The sequence below is a fragment of the Tetranychus urticae genome, chromosome 1, assembly GCF_039701765.1.
Source record: "Tetranychus urticae isolate SD_2017Ah chromosome 1, NJAU_TeUrti_SD_1.0, whole genome shotgun sequence".
Taxonomy (NCBI): Eukaryota; Metazoa; Arthropoda; class Arachnida; order Trombidiformes; family Tetranychidae; genus Tetranychus; species Tetranychus urticae.
Window position 1 is genome coordinate 24242001 of NC_142958.1, and position 23873 is coordinate 24265873.

Genomic DNA, 23873 nt, shown 5'->3' on the forward strand with positions numbered 1-23873 from the left:
AATCAAATCAATTAAAATAAAATCGTTCTCCATGAACTGATAGCTAAAAAATTACTCCCAATAACTATCGACATTTGTTTTGTTTTTGTTTAAATTGAAATGAATTTAAAATAAAGTGATTAATTCACTTGCAATTGTACAACATTAAGATTGAATTTTACATTTTTCATCAACATTAACATGAATTTTATCCTTCCATGACCTGAATTATATTTTATTCATACCATCCTTCATGTTAAATTATTAGAGCTAAATTGTTATTGCTTGAAAATTAAATGAGAATTTCATTGTTAACGGAAAACATTTTTTAATTGTTTACATTAATTTTAAATAATATCAGGTCATTATATTAAGAAAAAAAGTTAAAGAATCAAGTTAATTGTGAAAATAAAACAGATTAGTTTGTCTAAAATAGTCAAATCAATTTCCGTTGGTAACATTTTCATATGCAGTGAAGATGGCGGTTCATTTTTTATGTTGTTTCCCCTCCTCTTCCTACCTAAATAGCCCTCCTTTTTTGTTTCTTTTGTTTTATCAAAAAAATGTTTTAATTAATTTTATTAATTTCTGTCAAGTGTTGTCAATTTATTTTCTTCATTAAATCGGTTTGGAATTAAATTAGTTATGTTTGTGATGCTTGACATGGTCAATCAAAGCGGTAAAGGTGAGTTATAATCGTTATACTAACTGTTCCTAATTTTAACTGTGTTTTCATTGTTTTAGTTTTTGCTCCTTTTCTGATTATATTTCAGTGATTATAAGGGATAATTGGATTTAATCGTAATAACAGGTATGTTATCATCCTCGATGATAGTTAATAAACAATTGGGGGTTGATCTTTTTTCCAGTAATCGCGTGGGTTTCAACTCAACAACATCACATGGCTATAAATTGATCCTAACCAATTGTATACTCTACCAAATTATTTATTATTGATGGCTGGTAAAATGTACTAATATCTGTACGATATTGATGTAACATTTACATATTTTTTCTCTTTATTTCAATAGTTCCTTTTTATGGTAGCCACAGATTCTGCATGGGTGTGATGATCCAGCTCAAACATACGCACACACAGAAACACCGTAGGATGGGGTTGTACAAATGATTCAATCTATTAGGACATCCTAGTTCCTAGTGAAGACCTTAAAAGATGCAGGTAAATAAAATCTTTCCCACAATTTTTCTCTCTTCCTCTCATCATTATTTACATCGTCGTTTTGTTAGCTTTTTTCATTCATTAAATACATTTTGCTTGACTTTGACTCTAATTTTGTTCACATTTTTGTTTAATCAACTCCTTTTAATTTATATATTTTTACATCTCTTCTCACCCCCTTTCTCTGTAGCTGGACCTATTTCAACTCAAAAACGCAAACCATTTTCCGGCTGTTTCGCAAACATAGAATCTAGCAACATAATAACATATCCCAATCATTTTTGTTTTTGCTCGAGGATTTGGATAACACTCATGAAATGGTAACCTTTTAATCTTATTGTTTTCATGGCATTAGATTACGGATTATGGACATAAGCCAAATGAATGATAGCTTTTATTTTATAACACATAAAATGCATTTATGTGTTATAGCTATTACCTTTTGTCTTAGGTAAAATAGATTAAAAATATCTAGTTTTTTCACTAATGCATTAAAATGACCTTTTCTTTTGTTTATCTTTCATCTTTTCCTTTTCTTCCTCCTCATTATTATCATCTCCCGCTTTTTTGATATTAACCTTTAAAATGAAACAAGATTTTGTTTCTTTATTTAAACTTCTTTTTCTCTTCCCAACCAAAAACCAGTTTACCTGTTACCACTTTACCTCATCAACTTTCTCTCTTTTGCTCACTCTTTTTTTCTGGTTGTTAGTTTAATTGCGTTTTCGCCTGAAAATTTTAATTTGACGTTTTAATTTCAACAAAATTAAGGAAAACATTGAAACGATCATAATATGCTCGTCATGCCATCTCTATGCTGATAATCAAAACAACTACCCGAACATTGTTAGGCAAACAATGTTTTCAAAACCTGGTTGCCCACAAATTATTTGTTAAAAATTTAGGGATCGGCCTTTTCGTCATATTTCCACCACCCGAATCTAACATTTCCACCTTATTGACGTATTTCACCATTTTTGGAACTCAATCTTAATAATCAAAAGTTAATACTGACCATATCCGACAAGTCAAAAGTCGAGCTCTTCTAAATCGGTTATATTTCAAGAATTGCATATCATTTGTTCAGGCTGATTTCATCATTGATAAATTGCATCAATATTTTAAACTTACATTTAAGACGCAGCAACATTCGAATACAGTAGGGGTTAGGGTTAAGTTAACAAAAGGGAAGATTTTTTTCATAGTCGCCCTCTAACAATAAATTAAAGTACCATTAGAATCGAACTTTTTTTGTCCAGTTTTCTATTACATTGTTTTTTCCTTGTCTCTAGAAACTAAATATGCTCGAGATGGCGACACTTAAAAATTAACTTAAGTCTGACCACTTTTTGTTAACTTAACCCTAACACCTACTGTACATGAATTTCTATCAAATTTTGATGAAAAATAAAGAGCAGTTATTCAGTGTGCTTATGTAACTTGCGCACTTTTGTATATTTCTTGGTTTCAATTAGTGTTGTATTGTTCTTGTTCTCCAGCGCCAGGAACAATTGTTCTTTGTTCTGTTCCGTTGTTTTGTTCCGAAAAATCGGAACTAGGAACAACCTAGGAACAGAACAACCCAAAATCTAGAACAGAGCAAAGAACAATTGTTCCTGGCAAAGAACAAAGGTGACGCAATAAAATGCTAAATGAGTGCCTAAAGTAACCCTTTAACACCAGAGGGATTCAAGTCAAACCCTATTTTGCCCAAAATCTGTTGATAAATTAAAATTTTCACCAAAATTGTTCTCAGTTTTAGTGTTTTGTTCCGCTAGGTTTTTTTTGTTCCGATTTGTACTGTTCTTGTTCTTGTTCTTGTTCTCGATTTTAAGAACTAGGAACAACATTTTTTGTTCTTGTTCCGAAGAAATTGTTCTTCTCGTTGTTCTTGTTCCTTGAAAATATTGGAACAATACAACACTAGTTTCAATCAAGGATTTTTTACTCCAGTGAGGCCTTGATTGTTTTTAGATGCAAATCAATAAAAATCTGACTATTTGAGTAATTTGAATAATAGGTGTTCACAGCATTCAAATTTCACTTAAAACACAGCTGCAACATAAAAGTTGATCAAAATTTAATTCATTTTTAAGAAACGTGTAAAAAACTGTATTAAATCAGTCGTGCCATCTTCATAATGATGAACAAACCAATCGTAAAAATAAACCAAGTTGCAAAAACTGTAAATGCAATAAAATTATTTTACTAAGAAGTAAAAATGTTTAAAAGATTCTTTTTCTTAGTTTATTACAATTTGTTAATAAACCATTTAAACTGACTGTTAATTAAGGGGCAATCCGATCAACAAGAAATGTAGTTAAAAATTAGGATAAAAATGTTAGTAAAGATAAGATTAGATAAAATTTCAATAATTTGTGACGTCACTAATTTACAAAGATCCGATCAACCAAATTAACAACATTTAGGACCTGCGCCTGCCGTCAATTAAAAAAATTTTCATGGTGGACATTCTTCAGATTAAATTTTTGTGAAAATTAGATTAACTTCTTATCAGTTTTTAATCTAATTGAAATTTTTATTTCATTAATTGTTTTGATCGGATTGCCCCTAAACTGATAAGAATTAAGAAGGTTTGTCATGGCTCATGAAATTGTCAGATTGAAAATTTGCAAATTGAGTGAGGTGATTAGATTGGATAAATCATAAAAATCCTTAAGATAGACCTTTTTATTCAATATTTCACTTAATTTTCAACTTTCACATTATATTTATCCAATTGATAATGCAACTGTCATGTTGCATTTGATAATTTCAACTATTTGAAGTTTAATTCAAGTGATTCTCCTTTTTCAAGCTTGATTCAGGGTATTTCAAAGACAAATCCATTGTAAGAGCCTACCAGACTCAGAGCTTAAGGAGATAAACACATAATTTTGTAAAGCTAAAAAAGTGATGATGAGATGAGAAAGAGTAAAATAAATCTTTTGTTTTCAATTTTTCGCTCTTAATCATCGTTGTTTTTTCCCCTGACTTTCGTTTTTCATCCTTTTCTCTTCAAATGATCTCTCCTGTGAGAGTTGCCCAAATGCTTTAGTTCAGTGGTACATTTAACTCGGTACAAGATGAAATTAACTGATCGATATTGGATGAAAAGCGTAGGAGGCATGTTCATACTACTGAAATAACAGTTGGAAAGAGATGAAGATTGAGTTGATCATATGAAGACCAGCATCACCATTAAGTATATCATTTAGTTTAATATCATATTGAGTTTGTTTCTCTTGTCTTTCCTTTCTCTCTCTCTCTTCCCTTTCTTCCTCTAGCTGTAGTTTACCAGAATTTTTATTATCACCATTATCACCATCACCATATGGATCATGTTTAAAGTAATTTCACTGTGATTTTAATTATTTTCTTAATATGGCAGACCATGACCATTCAGAGTCAATAGCTAAACCAGGTAAATTGGGCCTTGATCTAAAGGCTACAACCTCTGACTCTCCATCCACCTTTAAGCCAACCACCAGTAACATCCAAAGGAAAGGTTCATCAACAGCTTTCGGCAAATTATTTCACAATGAGCTCTTCCATGATCAGGTAATTAATTTGCTTTCACATCAGTCTTTCCTAAACTACAATTATTGTCATTTCAATCAGAATCAGCAACATAAATTACTTCCATAGGAAATTAACACTTGATAGAAAAAATGAAAATTAAAACAACCATTCATTGATTCATTGTCATGATTCTCATTCATTCTCTTTTTTGCTTTTCTGTCCAATTTTCAAGCTCAATGATAAACCCTTCTGGAAAGCTAATTTCTTAATCTCAGAACCAATTCTTTTTGGTACCTGGGATGGTGTTTATACATCTTGTGTTATCCATCTTTTTGGTGTAATCACTCTTATCCGTGCAGGTTGGATTGTTGTAAGTATTATGTTTGTAAACAATTTTCTGGATCAGCCAAAGATAAGCAAATTCACCATCAATCAAATTCATGATTAACATCTAAACTTTATATAATTTTGCACTTGTTGATCAACAGGGAAATGCTGGGATTCTCTTGTCTATCGGTATTGTACTTCTTAGCTTAGGAATTTGCTGTATTGCGGTAATTGCCGGAATCAAAATCACGGAAAGAGTTGGTGGAGGGACGATTCACTATTGCTTATCACAGGTTCTTGGAGCTCGGCTTGGAGGTGCAGTAAGCCTAGTCTTTTGCTTTGGATCGGTAAATATCAATTTTACTTTATGAGACATTGTTATCAATCTTTTGATACTCTTTCACTGGTTTCAATATTGACAAACAGCTTGTATTTCATCCAGACTGTTGGTTTGATTGCACATTTGAATAATTAATATTCACCTCTCTTTTTCATTATTTATTGCTATCAGTGTGTTAACTGTGCTCTCCATGTTACCGGTTTCGCCGAGTCTATGGCCCTTCTTATAGACAATGTTGAACCTTGGTTTCAACCAGTTATTGGATCAGTTTTAATTGTCGTTTTATACCTAATTAATATTGCTGGAGTTAAATGGGTTGTTCGTCTACAATTTCTCATCCTAGCAATCCTTATTCTGGCTGCGCTGGATTTGGCTTTTGGATTGTTCATCTCCCATGATCCAAGTAAGATACTTTGTTCATTTGTTTATAGAAAGGTTAAAGTTAAATCTTTATTCAATTTCATCCATTCGCGTTGATAATGATTTTTCTTTGGTAAATAAAACCTTTCAAGAGACAAAAAATTTACTCAACCATAGTTTATATATTATTCATTCATTAATGATTCCACTAATGCTTTTTTTCCATTCTTTCGACTCTTTAACCACTTTTATATCAACCTTACAGAGACTGGTGTAATTGGTTACAATCGTGAAAATTTCTTCCAAAATCTTAAACCAGACAATCTCAATCTATTTGCCGTTTTTGGAGTATTTTTTCCAGCTGTCACTGGTGTATTTGCTGGTATCAATATGAGCACCGATCTTTACAATCCTCGTGAATCTATTCCAAAGGGTACTTTTTCAGCAATCGGAACAGCTTTCCTTCTTTACATGTTATTCATGGTTGGTTTAGGTAGCATTTGTACTCGTTCAGCTCTGCTTGGTGACACAATGATTGCAGTTAAAGCATCAGCCATTGGGTACCTTTTACTTGCGGGTATTTACATATCATCTATGTCATCCAGCTTGGGATCTCTTTATGCAACTCCACGAATCATTCAGGACATGGCAGTTGAAAAGATTATCCCTGGAATGAGCTTCCTATCTAAAGGACGAGGACCAAATAAACTACCAATCTATGCGCTAACCGTTTATGCTTTGTTAACATTAGCCTTTACAATGGTACGAAGCGTTAATTTGTTAGCAACAATTGTCACCATTCCTTACTTGATGACTTTTGCTTGGATTGAATATGCTCATTTTGCACTTTCACTGACCACTGAGATGCAATTGATGCGAGAAGAAAGATTTACTCGTTATTCACCTTCATCGCCCACATTCTCGATTAAAAATGCTAGCAAAAATGTTCAAGATTATGGTACAACTGCTAAATCTGGTGCTTTGGATCAGCTGTTTCCAGAGAGGACAATTGGTATGCCTCAACATAAGAAAATATATGTTCGCCGAGAGCAAAGTAGTCCCGAACAATCAGATTCATCAATTTCAACTTCTCCTGGAGATCAAAGTTCAATGATTACCGAGGAAGCTGACGGTGAAACTTCGGCTCGCCATTCCAGTCTTGGATCTATTTCCCCTGGAAAGCGTGATGATATGTATCCTTATCTGGGAGATGAATGGAATCAGACAATCAATCGTCTTCTGTCTAATAAATTTTTATCCTTGTTTGGTGCTCTTGTTAAAGTTATCCTTATGTTTCTTGTCCATTGGCTTTACTCGATTATTATCATTTCCATCACTGCTATTCTGTGGCTGTACATTGGCCATGTTAATAAAGGTGTCTATCCTGGTGTATCACAGGTTAGCCTTTATGAATATTTTCGCTTGAAAATGCGACGAATTTACAAGTAAGTTCCAAATCAATTAAACCAAATATCTTTTATTGTTTCTGTTTATTCGCATTCTAATATTAATTTGTAATCTATTACAGGAGAGACGCACACGGAGACTATCAGCATTTTGTGGTTACAACAAACCCTGATCTAGATATAACAGCTTCACAGTTGACTCAAGAAGGAACTGACTTTGCTGCTCGTGAAAAATATCATCAAATAACCACGACTACGAGCGATACTAATCGATACCCACCTGACCAATGAATTATTTAACAAGTTTCCAAAAATTATTCAAATGAAACAACATATGAAATATTTATATTTACCTAAAGTGATTTTTTGTGATCTTTTTGTGATCTTTCCATTCCATTCTATTCTATCATTAACTTCTCTAAATGTTTATTACAATTAACTGGAACAATCTTGGTAAATTAACTGTGGATATGAAACATTGAATGGACACAGTCATTGATTTTCCTGTTTCCTTTCCTGATATTTTACGAAAAATCGACACCTTTGTGGTTCAATTTTCCCATGTGATTAACTAATCAAAAAAAGAAATACAATCATCGATCTGACGATAATCAATCACTTAAATTCTGAATATACTTTTTTTCTATTCTGTATATAAATAAAAATGTACCTTCTGTTGATTATTATGACGATTTTAAATCAACTCTAAATTAAATAAGTTCAGCTTAACAATCTGAATAATTATATTTTTGCCTTTCTTTTTATTAACGAGAATTTAAATTAGGAAATGAATATATTTTTGGGGCGACAAGTTAGCACCATAAACAAAATGATGGCGTGAAAGTGATTATTTATTGAATCACCGTTTAATTTAAAGTGATCTTCTTGTAAAATTTAAATTTCATGAAAGAAGTCACAATCACACTAGAATCAGAATTTTCTATCTGCAAATAGATAGACGAGATTTTGAATAAGAAAAACAAGGAATGATATTGATTTGACTTGTGCTTATGATTACAATGAAAATCGTTACCACCAAATAAATGGTGGCCAAACAAGTCTGTTTGTACCAAGACGAGCATCAGGACTAGTCGTTGATCCTGTCAGTAAATCTGTAAAAGTATAAGATTATAAATTTCAACAAAATTAGGAATCGGTTAAATCGATGGACAATTGATATTGAACATACCTAGATTGAAACCTCTAGTATCTGGTTCAGGAAAAGGTGATGGAAAGATTCTTGATTGCGATGAGAGTGGAGTTGATGGTAAACTTGATGTTTGACTGATTGGAGGATAAAATGGTCCATGTCGTAAGGACTGATCACTTGGAGGCGGATAGTTGAAATTAAAACAAGGAAGTCGAGGAGGTGGAGCTGACACTGGTGACACTGGAATAGGAAAAATGGCTGTTGTTGTTACCGGTGATGAGATTGATGGAGGTGTTGATGGTGTTGTACTATTGTTTGATTGTGAGACATTTGGTGTTGGTAGATGAAGCGGATATGTTGATATCCTTGGATCACTGTGACTAAATGGTAACGGTAAAGTTCGAGAATTAATCATGTGCTGTAATTGAGTGTATTGATTGAGACGATGATATTCCTCTAATGGTATTGTTGATCCAGGTAGACCAGCCAATCTCATACTATGAAGTATTGATTGATGGTTTAGGTGGTGATGAGCATGAGGGTGAGTTTGATGGTGATGTCCATGTTGAGTATGGTGAGGAGGTCGGGAAATAAGGAGACGTGCTTGTTCCAAAGCCAATTGCCAAGCTCTCATATCATCGGGTGAATCTGCACAGAAAACCCATTTCTTATTGCCAGAAGCTGAGACAGCAAATACACATTGAGATGAGAAACCACTTGGTGGACAATAACTTTCCTCAACCTAAAAGAGAGAAAAATTAATATTTAGCTTAAAATTGAAATCATTTAAATCATTGGTTCTGGTATTTGAAAGTATTTAATAATCACCTGTAGACCAGTTTTGATTGATATACATTCAGTTGGCATATTTATAACATCTTCTGGGTTGGGACTATAATCATTCTCGTAGTACTTTAAGTAACCATCGCGATATAATTCAATCCAATTTTTTCTCCAATCTTTCCCTGAGACTTGATTAAGAAGCAAATTTTTTTATTAAATAAATAGATTGTTTAAATAATATTTGAATACAATTTACCTCTTCTCATTAGCCATCCACTTCGAGCAATCACTGAATTGTCCATTGATAGTCAATGTCACCTAAAGATGACTTTTAAGTGTAATTTCAATTTGATAACAGCTATCCAAGATCTGTAAAAAATTAAATAATTGAAAGATTGGGCTAAATATGAGTATTTTTTAAAATAAATCAAGAATCAAGATTATTAAATATGAAAGTGTCTTGATTTTTATTGTCAGTTTAGTTTTTGATGCTTGTGTATTGAAGATGCCCAAGAAATTAATCAACCCTTTATGTTTCAAATACAAAGGTGAAATGTAGAGTTTTCAACAGATTACATTCGGTGGTATGAAAGAAGACTAATTAAAGGCTATCTGACCATTACTGACTATGAAACTGAACATTAAATAAGAATTTTTACTAATAGCTAAAGATAACTTAAAAATTGATACATTCAAGAACAATTGAAAAGATGAAATTCACGAGATTTAGCGATAAATGTAATATTTCAATCAATCAATGAAAATGAAGATCGATATTTCTTACCAATTTCGTGGTTATCTTTAACCAATTTTCATTAAGTGTTGAGCACTCTAGTTAATAATAGGCAGACATCTTCAAGTACTTGAATCATAATGAATGTTACATGCAGTAGATATACTGTTTGTACTACGATTTTTGTGTTACAAAATGAAATGTGAGTGAGTTTATCAAAATGGATGATTTGGTGAAAATAGACTCGAGTGGATTAATGTATTACAATCGAGTTTTCACCTTCTTAACAACAGATCAAACATCATTTAACATTTGACAAGAGCCTTCTCTTTATTTTGACAACAGTTCTTGTCATCCTGACAGCGTCATTGTTAACACAAAGATAGTCATTGTCAACTTTAATCATAATCTTTCAAATCCATAGTAATTGACAAAGTGTCATAACTTGAAAAATATACCGAAAGCTTATAAAGCTCTAAATTTTAAACTGTAATCACCTTAGATCAATAATTTGTTGCATTTCAATATTAAAACGCTGAGATGAAGAGATGAGATAAAAACTCTCAATATCACAATCACCTCTTACAATAGCTCCAAGAGTTAGCTAGTTTAGTAGACTCAGGATTTAAAACAATTATCATTAATTTCATTGACCTTATGTGAAAATTACAAACAAAAGTATGACAATCATCTCAACAACCTTATTATCCGACATTGAATAATCAAACATTGACCAGTGATAGTGACTGAGAGGTTCAGTTAGGTTAGACAATGATAAAGAGTCTAGTTAATAGCAATGAAAAAGATTGATACAAACCATAATTGATTAGCCGCATAATCCTCCAAGATAAACAATTTAACGAATTAACCAGAAAGAATCGAAATGAGCACAAAAAGTATTAGATGACGGGTAAAACAAATGAATTATAGCAAGAAGCAAATAAAGATGATGAGCATAATGAGGAAGACGAAGAAGCAGTTGATGATTATGTTGCAGAGGTGTGAGATAAATTGGGCAAAACAGTAAAAATGTAACAAATATTCGAACCACAATGTTTGGTTTGAGACTCTCTTGAGAGAAGCATGGCGGAGAGGCTAAAGAGAGGGAAAACTATGACTTTGAGAGGAAGAAGAAAGATAGTCAATTTGCGATTGCGTTCATGTCCAAACAAATAGACTTTACGATCGATTTAAAGTACAGTCTGTGGGTTATTATCCGCTTGTTATTTTCTTGCGCCTTTACACTTTTTTTGGGAGGAACCATAATAAGTGGATGAGAGAGAGAGAGAGAGAGAGAGAGAGAAAGAGGGCAAACAAAGAGACAAAAAGAAACAAATTGATATTCACTTTCAGTTGAAAATAAAAGCGACAGAAAATATTGCAACAAATAAGATTGACTCGGTGATAAAATCGATTGTTTAACAATTTAACCAATCATCAATATTTCAATCGGCATTTTTTATTCGTTTCATACGAGATCTTTTACAGGTTAACATAATAGCTCGTAATTGTCACAGTTTTTTAAACAATTAACAGGTAGCTTTTGGATTTCATGATTTACATTTAATAATAAATGGGTAGCAATACAATAGATATCGACATGTTCAGCGGAAAGAAATGAACGCTGATTAAACTTCTGGGAACAAAGATTTTCCTTTTTTCTTCCTTCGTGTCGATTAATTTAAGATGACATTTCGAATGATTCCCCGATTAATTACACCTGTGTTTCAGTCTTTATTTATTCATTTTGATTTTCAATATTAAATCCATGGTAACTCGGTATGTTGACATTTTGTAGGAATAACGGTTTTTAACTTGATCGATTTTCAATGTTTGTATCTTATTCAGTCGTTTTTTTTGCTCAATGCTAGTGATTATTTGACGATAAAGACTGTTATTATGTAAATGTTTGACTCGTTAAATTTGACTTTTTATGCAATAATTGGTAAAAGTTTAGATCAAGAATTTTAAGAATCATTACTAATTATTTTCTTTTAATTTTGTTTCCAATTTGATGATAACCACTCATCCGCGATCAGGAGATCGAAGTGAAAACCAGATATGAAATTGCTATTGAAATCATGAATGTTTTGAGTTAGAGTTCAGCTGGAGTTGATTGAGCGCTTCTCAAAGTTTGTATCACAATTTAGCCACATCCACGTGTTCTCATGCGCCCATTAATAGCTAAATCATAATCACTTGCTGTATTCAAATGTAGCGCATACAACTTCTCAGTTGCCAATGGATGCCAGTCACCAAATGTACAGCCGAGCCCTGAAGTGTTGTCATAATAATGACATTTTTCCGTTATACGAATAGATGGAATATATTCATATGCATAAACATATGAACATAACCGCAATGCTAAAAGGAGACCAATGAATCCAGATGAAGGTGGTGTTCGATTAATTCGATGAGGTTTGCTGGTTTGCAATTGCTTCCACAGATCCCAAGCAACTCGTGGATGGATAATGTAAAAAGGAATATTTGGTGTCAGTTTCCTTGCAATTTGATAATTCGGGAAAAAATTGTGATCCGGAGAACTGTACCAGTGCTTTAAGTCGACTTGAAAAGAGGATGGATCCCAAACTAGATTCACTGCTGATGAATATAAAGGATCGGACAGGTTGAAAGAGCGCCGAGAAACAACTTGAGAATTGAGTATTCTGATGGATGTCTTTTTTCCTACATCAACTTCATAGCCGACTGTGGGTGCATCATTAAAGCGGATAATTATGTCGTGGGAATCAATTTCCGTACCCTTCATCGATCCCGATAAAGAACCAGAATTAGCAACCAAGGCACATGTTTCATGAATAGGAAACCGTTCTTTTAAAAAGTTAATGACTGGAATTTTTGGCAAAATTGGAGCAAATCCATTAGAAGTGAAAGGCTCTAACGAAGAGTCAATCGTAACAAATGGAACGGTACATAGACGAGTTACACTAGGATACGTTGGAATTGATCTTTGATAAGTGATGTTGTATCGATTATAAGAATTTTGTTCTTTCCAAAGAATACTCTTGCTTCTGAGCTCCCAACTTCTCAATTTAGACCTCAACTGGACAAGAAATATCTCAATTTTCCTTCGAAGCTCATGATCATATGTAACATTCAGGGTCATTTTACGATGCTTTTCGATTGTATCAATATCATTGGAAGATTGAAATAGAGATTCTTCGTCCGATACAATGAATCCTTTAGCCGAATCAACCATATTTTTAAACATAGCACGATGTACCTGATAGGTTTGTGAAATCATATACTGACTGATTATCAGATAAAAATAAAAACCACTACTGAATAGGGTTACCCCGATGAAAAAACAGATCGCGCATCCAAGAAGCTTCATTTTTTGGTATGAGAGGACAATCTACACGATTACCACATAGAATTGATTTTATGGCTCGCATCATAGTAGGTAAAAACTAATCTGAATGTCAGAACGGAAAACTGTCCCAGTCTTAGTAGCACTTGCCAGAAGTCCATCATCAACAGTAAATCGCGATGACTATCAGTGAATAGAATACGGTTGAGTTTATTTTGTATGGATTCCAAAACAATTTTGTTTTTCTAACTGGTCTTCATCCACCATTATCTTCTGAATATATTTGTTCCTAAGATTACCTGAGATTGAAGTAGAATATGAAATCAATAAGATTAGAGTCGCACAATTAAATCACTTGGCTCAATGAAAATGAGTTAAAAATGAGAAAATCTAGGTTTTACCTTGATGTATACCAAGATCATCTGTTTAGGTCAGAATGTTACTTTAAAGAATAATGTGATCTGATGAGATTAAAACAATAAAACCAAATTATTACAAAATGAAGATTACATTATGAAGATTATTCAATTTACTTTATTCTTAATCCTCGAATATTTCAAAAATCTGTCAATTTAGTAAACGTTGTCTTGGTTACAATTCAGAAGATCTTGCAAAGTGTCAGTTGAAAGCATAGAAAAAGATAGATGGAGCTTTCATGTTTATTATTTTGGCTTTTTTATTGACTCGTCTGGTAACTCTATGCTGACAATTTGGTGATACAATCGATTGTTTAACAATTTAACCAATCATCAATATTTCAATCTGCATTTTTTATTCGTTTCATACAAGATCTTTTACAGGTTAATATAATAGCTCGTAATTGTCACAGTTTTTTTAAACAATTAACAGGCAGCTTTTGGATTTCATGATTTATATTTAATAATAAATGGGTAGCAATACAATAGATATCGACATGTTCAGCGGAAAGAAATGAACGCTGATTAAACTTCTGGGAACAAAGATTTTCCTTTTTTCTTCCTTCGTGTCGATTAATTTAAGATGACATTTCGAATGATTCACCAATTAATTACATCTGTGTTTCAGTCTTTATTCATTCATTTTGATTTTCAATATTAAATCCATGGTAACTTGGTATGTTGACATTTTGTTGGAATAACGGTTTTTTACTTGATCGATTTTCAATGTTTGGGTCTTATTCAGTCGTTTTTTGTTCAATTCTAGTGATTATTTGACGATAAAGACTGTTATTATGTAAATGTTTGACTCGTTAAATTTGATTTTTATGCAATAATTGGTAAAAGTGTTGATCGAAATAAGGAGTTCTTTCGAGTGAACCAAAATAAATAAATTGAAGGGTCGAAATAAGTATATAAGGAAAAATGGATGCAATTATCAGCAGCAGAGTGTTGTCTTCTCGCCTTGGTAATAGACCAATGAGTTCAGCTAGACCCATAACCACCGCTAGACCCATCACTTCAACGGGACTGATGGCACCCAAAACGGGTCGAGGTAGATCAGCAGCAACCATACGTCGGATGGTACAGGATAAAACATACTGGATGGGAATACTAAGAGCCAAGATGAATGAATTAACAATGGAGATTGCTGTCCTCTCCAAGGAATGTGATTCAATGTCTACCGAAGAAGCTCGATTGAATATGTGGCAACGAAAGGCTGAAACATTGGCTCGAGAATTGAAAACGGCAACTCTTGAGTTGTCCGTTTATAATGATTATTGGGATCGACTTAGGATTGGTGAAACATCATCTGATGTATTGGAAGACATAAATGGTATTAAGAGTGAAAATCAAGAGTTATCCGAACAATTGGAGTCCAAATACAAAGAGAAAAAGGCTAAAGAAGATGAAATGCTTTCAGATGAACAGGAGATACAGAAAATTGAAAGTGAATGGAGTGTATTGAAAAAACAATTTACAAGTGAACAAAAGGAAAGGTAAGCTTTTTTAAACAATTGTCTCGAATTATTGATCTATTTTCAATGTTGCGTTTTATTTTCATCAGATTTGAAGAGCTTGAAAACATAAACCGCTCTCTGACTCTGGAAGCAGATAGACTAGAAGATAGAATCATCAAACTAACTGAACGAAAGCGTACTTTAGAGGAACTGAATGGCAGTGAAAACTCATCGATAAGGAAAGAGGTTCTCAATGGATTGAATCGATTACGAGAGTTGGAGCGTCAAAAGAATGATCTAATCACTGACCAAAGTACTGGTGATGAAAGAAGTCGATTACTGGCTCAGGTTAGACGTGATAATAAAGAGATTTCAATTCTTGAAAGTCGCTCTGAAGAAATTCGTCGAATCATTGAAGATCAACAGGCATCTCTACGAGCTTATGAAGACAAGGAAACGGCGGAAAAATTTCGTGATCTTAAAAAAAAGGAATCGACCATTGATGCATTTTTGGTCGATTTTTCTGACAACTTGAACAAAGAACTGGAAAAGATGACGGTACTTGGGGAATCAATCGCTGATCTTGTGGAAAAGTCAAGTCAATATATAAGATTCATTGAAACCTTAAAGGGTGGACATGATGGTGCACCAAGTAGCAGTGGTAGTGATTCAAGGTTGACTTTAATCGATGAAAAGCGAAAATTGAAGTTAGATTTGAATAAGATTGATCAATTGGAGTCTAAAATTAATTCAGAGCTGGAATCTTTGCGAACCAAGATTGACACGTTGATTAAAGATATAGATTTGTATGGCAACTTGGAGGGCCTTCGAGATGGTATTGCTAAGAAAGAGAAGTCATTGGAAATTGAGAAACAAGAACTCGAGGAGAGCATAAAACATTTGAGACAAGATAAAATTGAACTGGAAAAGTTGGTCGATAAAGCGAAAATAAACTTGGACGAGAATGATATCTACAAAAAAGTCAAAGATTTTGAACGAAGACTGAGTGATTTGGTTTGTGGTAATGAAGAATATCTTGATAAATTGCGAGAAATTGATAATAGCAGGTTGATGAAACAGGTTTTTGAAATGATAAGTCGTTATAATCAACATTTACTTGGATTTTAATTAGTTAATATCTGGATTTTGTTATAAATAAATGTTTTTCTTCAAATGAAATTGTATTCATCTTGTTCATTATACAGATTTTACTTACAGGGCAACAAGTTTGTGAGAGGAATGTAAAATTAAAAATTGATAAATTTCTATAACAGCAATTTCGTTATAATCATAATACTCGGTGATAAGTATTTCAGTTTACCATCCAATTGAAGCCATGTTATTTTCATCTGGAGAGATTAATGGTTCATTTATACTTTCTATCATTAAATCTCCACAATAGAGACATTGAGATTGCATGATTTCATCCAGATCATCATTGTCTTTGATAGATTTGATTTCCTTATCAGTTAATGTTTTGTCAAGCAATTGGCTGGTCAATTTTTCTCCTTTAGACACTTTGATTAACCTTTCTTTCAAAGATGGACTTAAGTAACTTTTAATCTCAACATTGAGACAAACTTTATGAAAATAATGACGACATGGGAAAGCATGGAATGATTGACTTAGGATTGAGTGGCCACAGATTGAACATTTATCATCTGTGCGAACAACAATAAAACGATTTCTTAACTTTTGAATTTCTTTTTTGATTTGATCCGAGCTTTCTGTAGTTTCCTTCATTTCATCTTTAAGAGCTTCAATATTTTGACAGTAACCTTTGAGAGATGAGCATATAGCATCTTTGAAGTGACTTATGGTAACAAAATCCGGGAAAAAGGGTAAAATGTCTTCAATCTTGAGTAGATTGCAATCAGCTAATAAGTGGCTAACTTGTTGAATATCTCCTTTCTCTTCAACTACATGGCGAGCAATTTTGAGCCACAATTGTCTTCTCAGATCGTCGTCCATTTGAGGAATATCGGCAGTTTTTTTGGCTAAATCCATATCAACTAACAAAGCCATGTCAACAGCTTCTTCATAAGCTCCCATTGTTGTGTATAAAATAACTGATGCGTTCTTTAAATCTTTTTCTGAACAAATTCTCAGAGCATATTTCAGATCATAATCAATCCTATTGGCATAATTCTTAGATTCTAAATAGGATAGAAGCTTATTTGGATCAAGTTCCGCATAAAGCGCAATGAGATAATTATGAATAACTTGCTCTGTAATTCCCATCGTAACACAATGTTCAAGGTAGCTGATTATTTCTTGGCACTGTAAATGGTAAAATAAAATGATTAAGTCTAATTGTCCGTTTTTACTTTTAAAAATTAAGATATTTTAGTATGCTGTAAATAATAAATTACCTGTTGAGCCTTGAAGCCTTTTTGGTCAGAGTTTTGAATTAAAGTGGGCAACAATTTGACAGAATCAAGAGACAGGCAACGACTTTTTAAGATTTTCACTAACTCGGCAGGAACATGGCGCATTAGTAGAGGACCATAACGATATATTAAATCGACGCTTTTCTAGAAAAGAAACAAACAATTAGAGAAAAGATCAAAGGATTTGTATATTTTTAATCTTACCTGTTCAGCTAAAATTTTCAAGCACTGGTTATAATCACCTTTTTCAATAAAATAACTGATGGCAAATTTGTAGTCTTGGACTGATGAAGCGAACAAGAGTAAACATGCCTCATCACCTTGACTCAATATAATTTCATAAATAATGTTCTTCTTCTTTGTAATACAATCCTAAATAATAAAGATAATAACAGATTCTTATTTGTAAACTCATAAGAAATAGTAAAAATAAAATTAAGAAAAGAAATTTTACCTTTATTTTTGTTATGCTGAGTAACTCCTTGAACTCAAACGCTAATTTGGTAAGGATTTCTTCAGAGTTTTCGTCGATATTTTCTTCCAATGATTTAGAGTATTTTGAGATTTTAATTTCACCAATCTGACTCATGATGAGTTCAATTAACCAAACGGTGATGAGATCAATTTGCGATTGATTGCTTGATGGCAAAACATTAAGTTTACATTTGAGAAATTTTTTAAGAGCTTCTTGATCTTTAAGTTGCATAAATTTCAATGCAACTTCGTCAAAACTCTTACCACTCTGAGCGTATAGTTCAGCTGATTTGTTGTAGCTACAATGAGAGAAAAAAGCAAAAAATTAGAAATTAAAAATATCTACATCAATTGAATTTACTTAGAACATTACTCTTACTCTTTTCTGTCTAAAAAGTATTGAGCTTCTTCACAGATAACTTCATCCATTTTGATCGGGTCTTTGTTTGCAAATATTTTAGCATTTTTGAAATCCTTTTTAGCTAAATAAATTTTCCAGATGAATCGATCTTCTTCAGTTATCTTGTAACGATAAACTGCTAGCTCAAAATGAACCCAGATAGTTCCTCTGACTAAATCCTTCGCAATTCCAATAACCGAGCCACATGCTTCAGTAAATTTATCTTCCAAGACAATTTCTTGAGAAAGAACACAAATAACTCTCAAGAGATTTTTGAATAATACTAGAATATGAAATTTAGTTAAAACAATTCCTAATGGTTTTTCTTTGTTTGCGGATACGGAATCATTTGGATGGTGATTATCGTCAGCGTAAGGCAAAACAAAGGAATCTTTAAATACTGTGTTTAAAGACATCGGAGGTTCGTAGGAAATTTTTCCATATGTAATTCCAGGCTCTGGATAGAAAAAAGAAAACTCATGAGTAATTTTTATGTAATAAATTATTTACAGATTTTCGCAAGCAGTTTTTAATTACCCGTAAGCCATCCAAAAGTTTCAGGGGTCAAAGCGGAGTTGAAATAAAAATCTAGTTTACTAAAACCTAGATTTCCAGGCATATCTCGACATTGGCCGGCACTTGTGCTAAATATATTGACTAAGTTAGGTCCATCAGAATTAGAGCCAGTTTTTCCAATAAATTGATATAAACGACTAAAAAAGAACTATTATTATTACTTTGTTCATGTTTATTGCTGCTAAAACATTAACGATTGACAACTTACTTGGCAGTTGTAATAAGAATTAAGCATGTTGAATCGCTACCAGAAATGCGATGGAATTGTATACCAGTGATAGGACCAGACTCAGTGCCGGCGTCAAAAACTTGGTTAAAATATCTCTCCAGACTGGTGTTCATCAACCATTTTGTCTCATCTGGGGCGAGTTCAGTTTCAAACACTAAACCTTTACTGGTTCCAATGAGAATATTGCTAGTGGTACTGTCCTTTTCGTGGGCAAAATTCCATCCTATTGCTGTGATTAAATATCCTTTTAATTTACTTGCTTGATGAATCTTCTTTGATAAATAAAGATTATCAAATGGAACTAAATTTTTCAAATCTGCAGCAAAACTGAGCAGAGAATGTTTCCCACTAGGCGACAAATAGACTTGATGCAGTTTAGCCATTTGAGATTTATCCCCAAGAAATTGAGCCAATTCGATTTCTGATGAAATAAAATATAATAGATGAAATATGATATTGATATACAATAAGTGGGTTTATGAAAATACCTATGGGCTGATCTGGATTCATTAAATCAATTCTGAGTAGCTTCTTGTTTCTCATCGCCAAAATCATCTGGTTGTTACTGACAGCTAAATGTGTGATGACATCTTCAGGTCTATAATGAATGAATACATAAATTTAAAAATATGCAACGAATTGAAAACAAATAAAATCTTACGCGAAGTTTATCTTATGTCTCTTGAATATCGGAGGTTTCCCTTCTTCATCTTCGTACACTCCAATAATCTATACAAAAAAAGATGAAAAGTCAATTTAGCAAAACAGCTGTTTGATCAAAACAAGCAAGAAACATACCTTTGGCCTGATTGATGGTTGTCCATATTGTCTAGTGAATGAAGAAGATGATTCTTCATCATATTGATCAAACAACAACATAATTTCAAAATGAGAGATAAGCAATCAAATAATAATTAACAGTTTGCTAACACATTGAAAAAGACCCGGAGGATAAGGCAATAACAATAACCTGGAATGGTGATTACATTTGAAAGCTAAGTTGATAGCCAGCTTTAGAACTGATATCAAGTCTGAATCACGGAACAGTGTTTGGTCGAAAAACTTAAGAAAATATATAAATTATATACAACTAAAAACACTAAGATCTAAACATGTTACATTAATTTAACAAAATAAGAATGAGATAACTTTCTCGACCTAAATCTCAAGTCAATGGAAGGGAGCTTTATTAAATTGCAAAATTACAAAGGTTAATCAGGCACATCTGTTTGATAAGACAATTCAACATTTTAGATAAATCTATTGAAACTGTATATTATTATAAAATCTTAAGGATAGTTGATTATGAATTTTACTATACTGATTATCTTCAGTAGAAGACAACATTGACAAATGAGGTGAGTATAATTTTATGAAGATCTGATTGGTTAAGCCATGAAAAACAGGGCGATTTAGCAATTTGACCAAAAAACTGAATCGAAAAGTTAATTTTAAAGATCGTGGTCAAGGCACCTTCTTTTGACAATCAAAATTTGGTTTTGGTACTGAAAAAAAGTAGCGATGTTTACACCAACTAAAGCCAGTTACCTGTCAGTAGTACATTTGTATGAGTTGTATGATTATTTTATGATTTTTTAAAACTAAAAATAATACACTGGAAATCAACCTGGGCTTATCATTCTATGAAGCTCAAATTTTTCACAAACAAATTTTATCTTGAGACTGTAGTGTTGTTGATTATTTAAACATTTATTAGCATCATTTGTACTTTTTTGATTTAGGGTGATTATTGAAAGTAGTTTTAAAATATGCTGGTTCTCTGATCAATAATCCTGGAGATTGTAGTGGAAATGGCTGACTTATAGTCAGAATGGTAGATTGAACGGCAATAGTCTCGGAAATTAAAATTAAATTCGGTTTAATTAAAGAAAGGCGATTCGTTGGATGAATTTTTCTTGTAAAAAATCTTGTTGATTCTTTGAATTATTGAAGAAATTTTGTCAATGTCCAGTACCATTGGTCTTAGAGACAGACGCTTCCCCTTGGGTCGACGATTCAGCAGCGAATTTCAAAGCATTAGCAAATGATAGTAGAAATTCTTGACGTTCGTTTTGTAACTCCTTTTGGATAATAGAAAAATAAGGAATTAGATCTTGAGAAAAGTTAGCTAAGGTAAACGAGGGAAAACAAACCTGTCTCTGTTCTTTGATGATTTTTTTCAGTGAATCTGATCCGATTTCCCCAGAGCCATTAGTATAATCTGAGGAATTTATGTTAAAACTGGCACCTAGATTTGATAGCGAAGTTAATGAGTCAAGTCGATTCTCTAAAGCAGCAAATCTTTCATTCACATCCCGACTTAATGCGTCGATGGAAGATTGAACACGAGCTATTGCATCATTTATAGGGGCCAGAGCAGATGATAAAGATGATGAAGATGATGAAGGATTAGAGTCAAGAGTTGAATATAGAGCAGAGGAAAGATTCAGACAGTTGATTGGACTACGATGTGGATGATTAGCTATCCGATTCGTGACTTCGTTTGTAATACTAGATCCAGGTTGATGTCTAGGAGGTAGACTTGAGTCATCGAGATTTGAGCCAACTGGTAAAGGTGGAAGTGGTCTTGGATGAAACATTAGTGGAGCTGGTGTAGATGAGCCTCTAGATGAGCTAGAAGTTTGAGGTATTCTAGATATTTGAATGGTTGAATTGGCTGGTTCAACCTGAGATATATCAGGGCCAATGAAGGCCCTGTTAAAATTAGAAGCGCCTTCACTTGTTTGAACATTATTAGATAATGACGGATTCAGAAGATTGGAAGTGAATGGTCTCTAAAAAGAAAACAGAAATGAATTTAATTTTTTTAAAGCGAACCAAAAAGAGCAAACAACCAAAATTAACTTACGTAGACAGACTTTGAAATTGAAACAGTTGGCCTGAATGGCTGAACAGGAGCAGAAACTAAACTTTCAGGTGTATCATCTTCAGTTACTGAATTGTTTGTTGTACTCGTTGGTACTCTCAGTAAATCCGGGAATGTCTCCAAGGGTGGCTCTGATCTAAGGGGAACTCGAAAACTTTCTGGAGCATCATCCTCTATTGCTGAACCTTCATCACCAGAACAGTCCCGGAGCGCATCATTATTTGCATTAGAGTCTTCAAACTGTTGGAAAAAGTTCAAAAGAAAAAAGTTAGAACAGTTAAGAGATAGAAGTTAAAAACGTTTTAGATTTTGGAAAATATTGGGCACAATTTTTGCGGTTCTCTAAACAAGCTTTCAGCGAAAGAAAGTACTTATCAGAATTTAACCAAATTAAATCATATACATCAACATGCAACAACATCATTTAAGATTTTGAGAAAGTTGAGTCTATAACCGGCGAGAACATAAAAATGAGTTTAGAGTTGAAGATACAAATTTAAAAAAATGATTCTTACCTGAGCATTCTTATCTCTGTTCATGATTTTAATTGAATGGAAAGCTAAAAGTATTATAAAAATAATTAATTTTCTTACTTTAAGAACATAACAAATTGAAGACAAAAACAAATTAAAAACAAAAGGTCCCTCCAAAGATTGTTTTATTCGGGTAAAAAGTTAGCCTCCGGCAGAGACTAGGCGTTTGGTTACCAAGTAACTAGTAAACTTGGTGGGATATTTAAGTCAAACACTGACTCAATGCGACACGTTTTGATCTCTTTAAGAGCACAAAAAGCGGTAAAAAGAGCGATCTATGATTAGCAATGCCTAGTCAACCACACTAACAAAGAGACTAATTAATTTCGTGTTCAAAAGTCATCGATAATAAAATTGTCAGAAACAGCGATTGATTGCTTGATGGCAAAACATTAAGTTTACATTTGAGAAATTTTTTAAGAACTTCTTGATCTTTAAGTTGCATAAATTTCAATGCAACTTCGTCAAAACTCTTACCACTCTGAGCGTATAGTTGAGCTGATGCAGTTTAGCCATTTGAGATTTATCCCCAAGAAATTGAGCCAATTCGATTTCTGATGAGATAAAATATAATAGGAGAAATATGATATTGATATACAATAAGTGGGTTTATGAAAATACCTATGGGCTGATCTGGATTCATTAAATCAATTCTGAGTAGCTTCTTGTTTCTCATCGCCAAAATCATCTGGTTATTACTGACAGCTAAATGTGTGATGACATCTTCAGGTCTATAATGAATGAATACATAAAATTAAAAAATATGCAACGAATTGAAAACAAAGAAATAGAATCTTACGCGAAGTTTATCTTATGTCTCTTGAATATCGGAGGTTTCCCTTCTTCATCTTCGTACACTCCAATAATCAATACAAAAAAAGATGAAAAATCAATTTAGCAAAACAGCTGTTTGATCAAAACAAGCAAGAAACATACCTTTGGCCTGATTAATGGTTGTCCATATTGTCCAAGTTAATAGCCAGCTTTAGAATTGATAACAATCCTAAATCACGAAACGGTGTTTGGTCAAAAAATTAATGAAAAAATACAAATAATCTACTACTTATAACACTAACAAGATCTAAAAATATTACATTAATTTAACAAAATAAGAATGAGATAACTTTGTCGACCTACAATCTCAATGTAAATCTCAAGTCAATAGAAGGGGACTTTATTAAATTGCAAGATTACAAAGGTTAATCAGGCACATCTGTTTGATAAGACAATTCAACAGTTAATTCAACATTTTAGATATATCTATTGAAATTGAATATTACAAACTTTAAGGGTAGTTGATTATGAATTTTACTAGACTGATTATCTTCAATAGGAGATAACATTGACAAATGATGTGAGTATAATTTTATGAAGATCTGATTTGGTTAAGCCGTGAAAGA

General features: G+C 32.8%; 6 protein-coding genes across 11 annotated transcripts; 2 read left to right on the forward strand and 4 right to left on the reverse strand.

Moving 5' to 3' along the window:
• Positions 1-449: 449 nt before the first annotated feature.
• On the forward strand, positions 450-7858 carry LOC107362451 (solute carrier family 12 member 8). 4 transcript variants are annotated; one of them, XM_025160894.2, is made up of 11 exons: positions 450-664; positions 753-790; positions 849-949; positions 1011-1159; positions 1350-1479; positions 4447-4720; positions 4914-5051; positions 5170-5355; positions 5520-5751; positions 5974-7153; positions 7237-7858. In XM_025160894.2, the coding sequence occupies exons 6-11, from the start codon at positions 4544-4546 to the stop codon at positions 7403-7405; spliced, it is 2082 nt and encodes a 693-aa protein (XP_025016662.1). In that variant the 5' UTR covers positions 450-664; positions 753-790; positions 849-949; positions 1011-1159; positions 1350-1479; positions 4447-4543; the 3' UTR covers positions 7406-7858. The 4 variants fall into 4 exon arrangements, with proteins under 4 accessions (XP_025016662.1, XP_025016661.1, XP_089126557.1 ...); XM_025160893.2 differs by having other exon boundaries at positions 849-942; XM_089270431.1 differs by lacking the exon at positions 849-949 and having other exon boundaries at positions 724-790.
• Positions 7856-11030, reverse strand: LOC107362453 (uncharacterized). Of its 3 annotated transcripts, none has more exons than XM_015929530.3 (5): positions 10598-11030; positions 9304-9416; positions 9093-9235; positions 8304-9006; positions 7856-8226 (listed from the first exon to the last, which is right to left on the reverse strand). In XM_015929530.3, exons 2-5 carry the CDS (start codon positions 9347-9349, stop codon positions 8144-8146), a joined length of 975 nt encoding a protein of 324 aa, XP_015785016.1. In that variant the 5' UTR covers positions 9350-9416; positions 10598-11030; the 3' UTR covers positions 7856-8143. The 3 variants fall into 3 exon arrangements, with proteins under 3 accessions (XP_015785016.1, XP_089126560.1, XP_025016663.1); XM_089270434.1 differs by lacking the exon at positions 10598-11030 and adding an exon at positions 10278-10296; XM_025160895.2 differs by lacking the exon at positions 10598-11030 and adding an exon at positions 9832-10172.
• A 128-nt stretch (positions 11031-11158) lies between these two features.
• On the reverse strand, positions 11159-13647 carry SiaT (beta-galactoside-a-2,6-sialyltransferase). Its single transcript, XM_089270433.1, has 2 exons — positions 13510-13647; positions 11159-13407 (listed from the first exon to the last, which is right to left on the reverse strand). The coding sequence occupies exon 2, from the start codon at positions 13130-13132 to the stop codon at positions 11927-11929; it is 1206 nt and encodes a 401-aa protein (XP_089126559.1). The 5' UTR covers positions 13133-13407; positions 13510-13647; the 3' UTR covers positions 11159-11926.
• An 801-nt stretch (positions 13648-14448) lies between these two features.
• On the forward strand, positions 14449-16812 carry LOC107362586 (intraflagellar transport protein 74 homolog). The gene is made up of 2 exons (XM_015929683.3): positions 14449-15023; positions 15092-16812. The coding sequence occupies exons 1-2, from the start codon at positions 14449-14451 to the stop codon at positions 16110-16112; spliced, it is 1596 nt and encodes a 531-aa protein (XP_015785169.1). The 3' UTR covers positions 16113-16812.
• LOC107362585 (vacuolar protein sorting-associated protein 18 homolog) lies at positions 16091-23361 on the reverse strand (the record flags this gene model as incomplete). The annotated part of the gene is made up of 14 exons (XM_015929681.3): positions 16091-17264; positions 17357-17518; positions 17579-17746; positions 17829-18147; positions 18228-18705; positions 18786-18961; positions 19033-19474; positions 19542-19651; positions 19715-19782; positions 19852-19953; positions 22485-22499; positions 22951-23027; positions 23095-23204; positions 23273-23361. Coding segments are annotated over 14 exons (3279 nt in total), but the record flags the coding sequence as incomplete, so codon positions are not given.
• LOC107362588 (uncharacterized) lies at positions 20745-22598 on the reverse strand. The gene is made up of 4 exons (XM_015929686.3): positions 22456-22598; positions 21923-22180; positions 21207-21848; positions 20745-21134 (listed from the first exon to the last, which is right to left on the reverse strand). The coding sequence occupies exons 1-4, from the start codon at positions 22477-22479 to the stop codon at positions 21015-21017; spliced, it is 1044 nt and encodes a 347-aa protein (XP_015785172.1). The 5' UTR covers positions 22480-22598; the 3' UTR covers positions 20745-21014.
• Positions 23362-23873: the final 512 nt, after the last annotated feature.

Excerpts from the sequence above, each read along its gene's own strand:
- LOC107362451 (XM_089270431.1), top strand. The coding sequence starts at position 4,544 with ATGGCAGACCATGACCATTCAGAGTCAATAGCTAAACCAGGTAAATTG. Across the intron at positions 5,356-5,519 it reads TAGTCTTTTGCTTTGGATCG|TGTGTTAACTGTGCTCTCCA; the intron begins GTAAATATCAAT and ends TATTGCTATCAG. Across the intron at positions 7,154-7,236 it reads AAAATGCGACGAATTTACAA|GAGAGACGCACACGGAGACT; the intron begins GTAAGTTCCAAA and ends AATCTATTACAG.
- LOC107362588 (XM_015929686.3), bottom strand. The coding sequence starts at position 22,479 with ATGAACAGAGATAAGAATGCTCAG. Across the intron at positions 22,181-22,455 it reads ACAGAGATAAGAATGCTCAG|TTTGAAGACTCTAATGCAAA; the intron begins GTAAGAATCATT and ends TTTTTCCAACAG. Across the intron at positions 21,135-21,206 it reads TCATCAAAGAACAGAGACAG|GAGTTACAAAACGAACGTCA; the intron begins GTTTGTTTTCCC and ends ATTATCCAAAAG.
- SiaT (XM_089270433.1), bottom strand. The coding sequence starts at position 13,132 with ATGAAGCTTCTTGGATGCGCGATCTGTTTTTTCATCGGGGTAACCCTA.
- LOC107362453 (XM_015929530.3), bottom strand. The coding sequence starts at position 9,349 with ATGGACAATTCAGTGATTGCTCGAAGTGGATGGCTAATGAGAAGAG. Across the intron at positions 9,007-9,092 it reads CAATCAAAACTGGTCTACAG|GTTGAGGAAAGTTATTGTCC; the intron begins GTGATTATTAAA and ends TCTCTCTTTTAG. Across the intron at positions 8,227-8,303 it reads TACTAGAGGTTTCAATCTAG|ATTTACTGACAGGATCAACG; the intron begins GTATGTTCAATA and ends ATACTTTTACAG.
- LOC107362586 (XM_015929683.3), top strand. The coding sequence starts at position 14,449 with ATGGATGCAATTATCAGCAGCAGAGTGTTGTCTTCTCGCCTTGGTAAT. Across the intron at positions 15,024-15,091 it reads ACAAGTGAACAAAAGGAAAG|ATTTGAAGAGCTTGAAAACA; the intron begins GTAAGCTTTTTT and ends TATTTTCATCAG.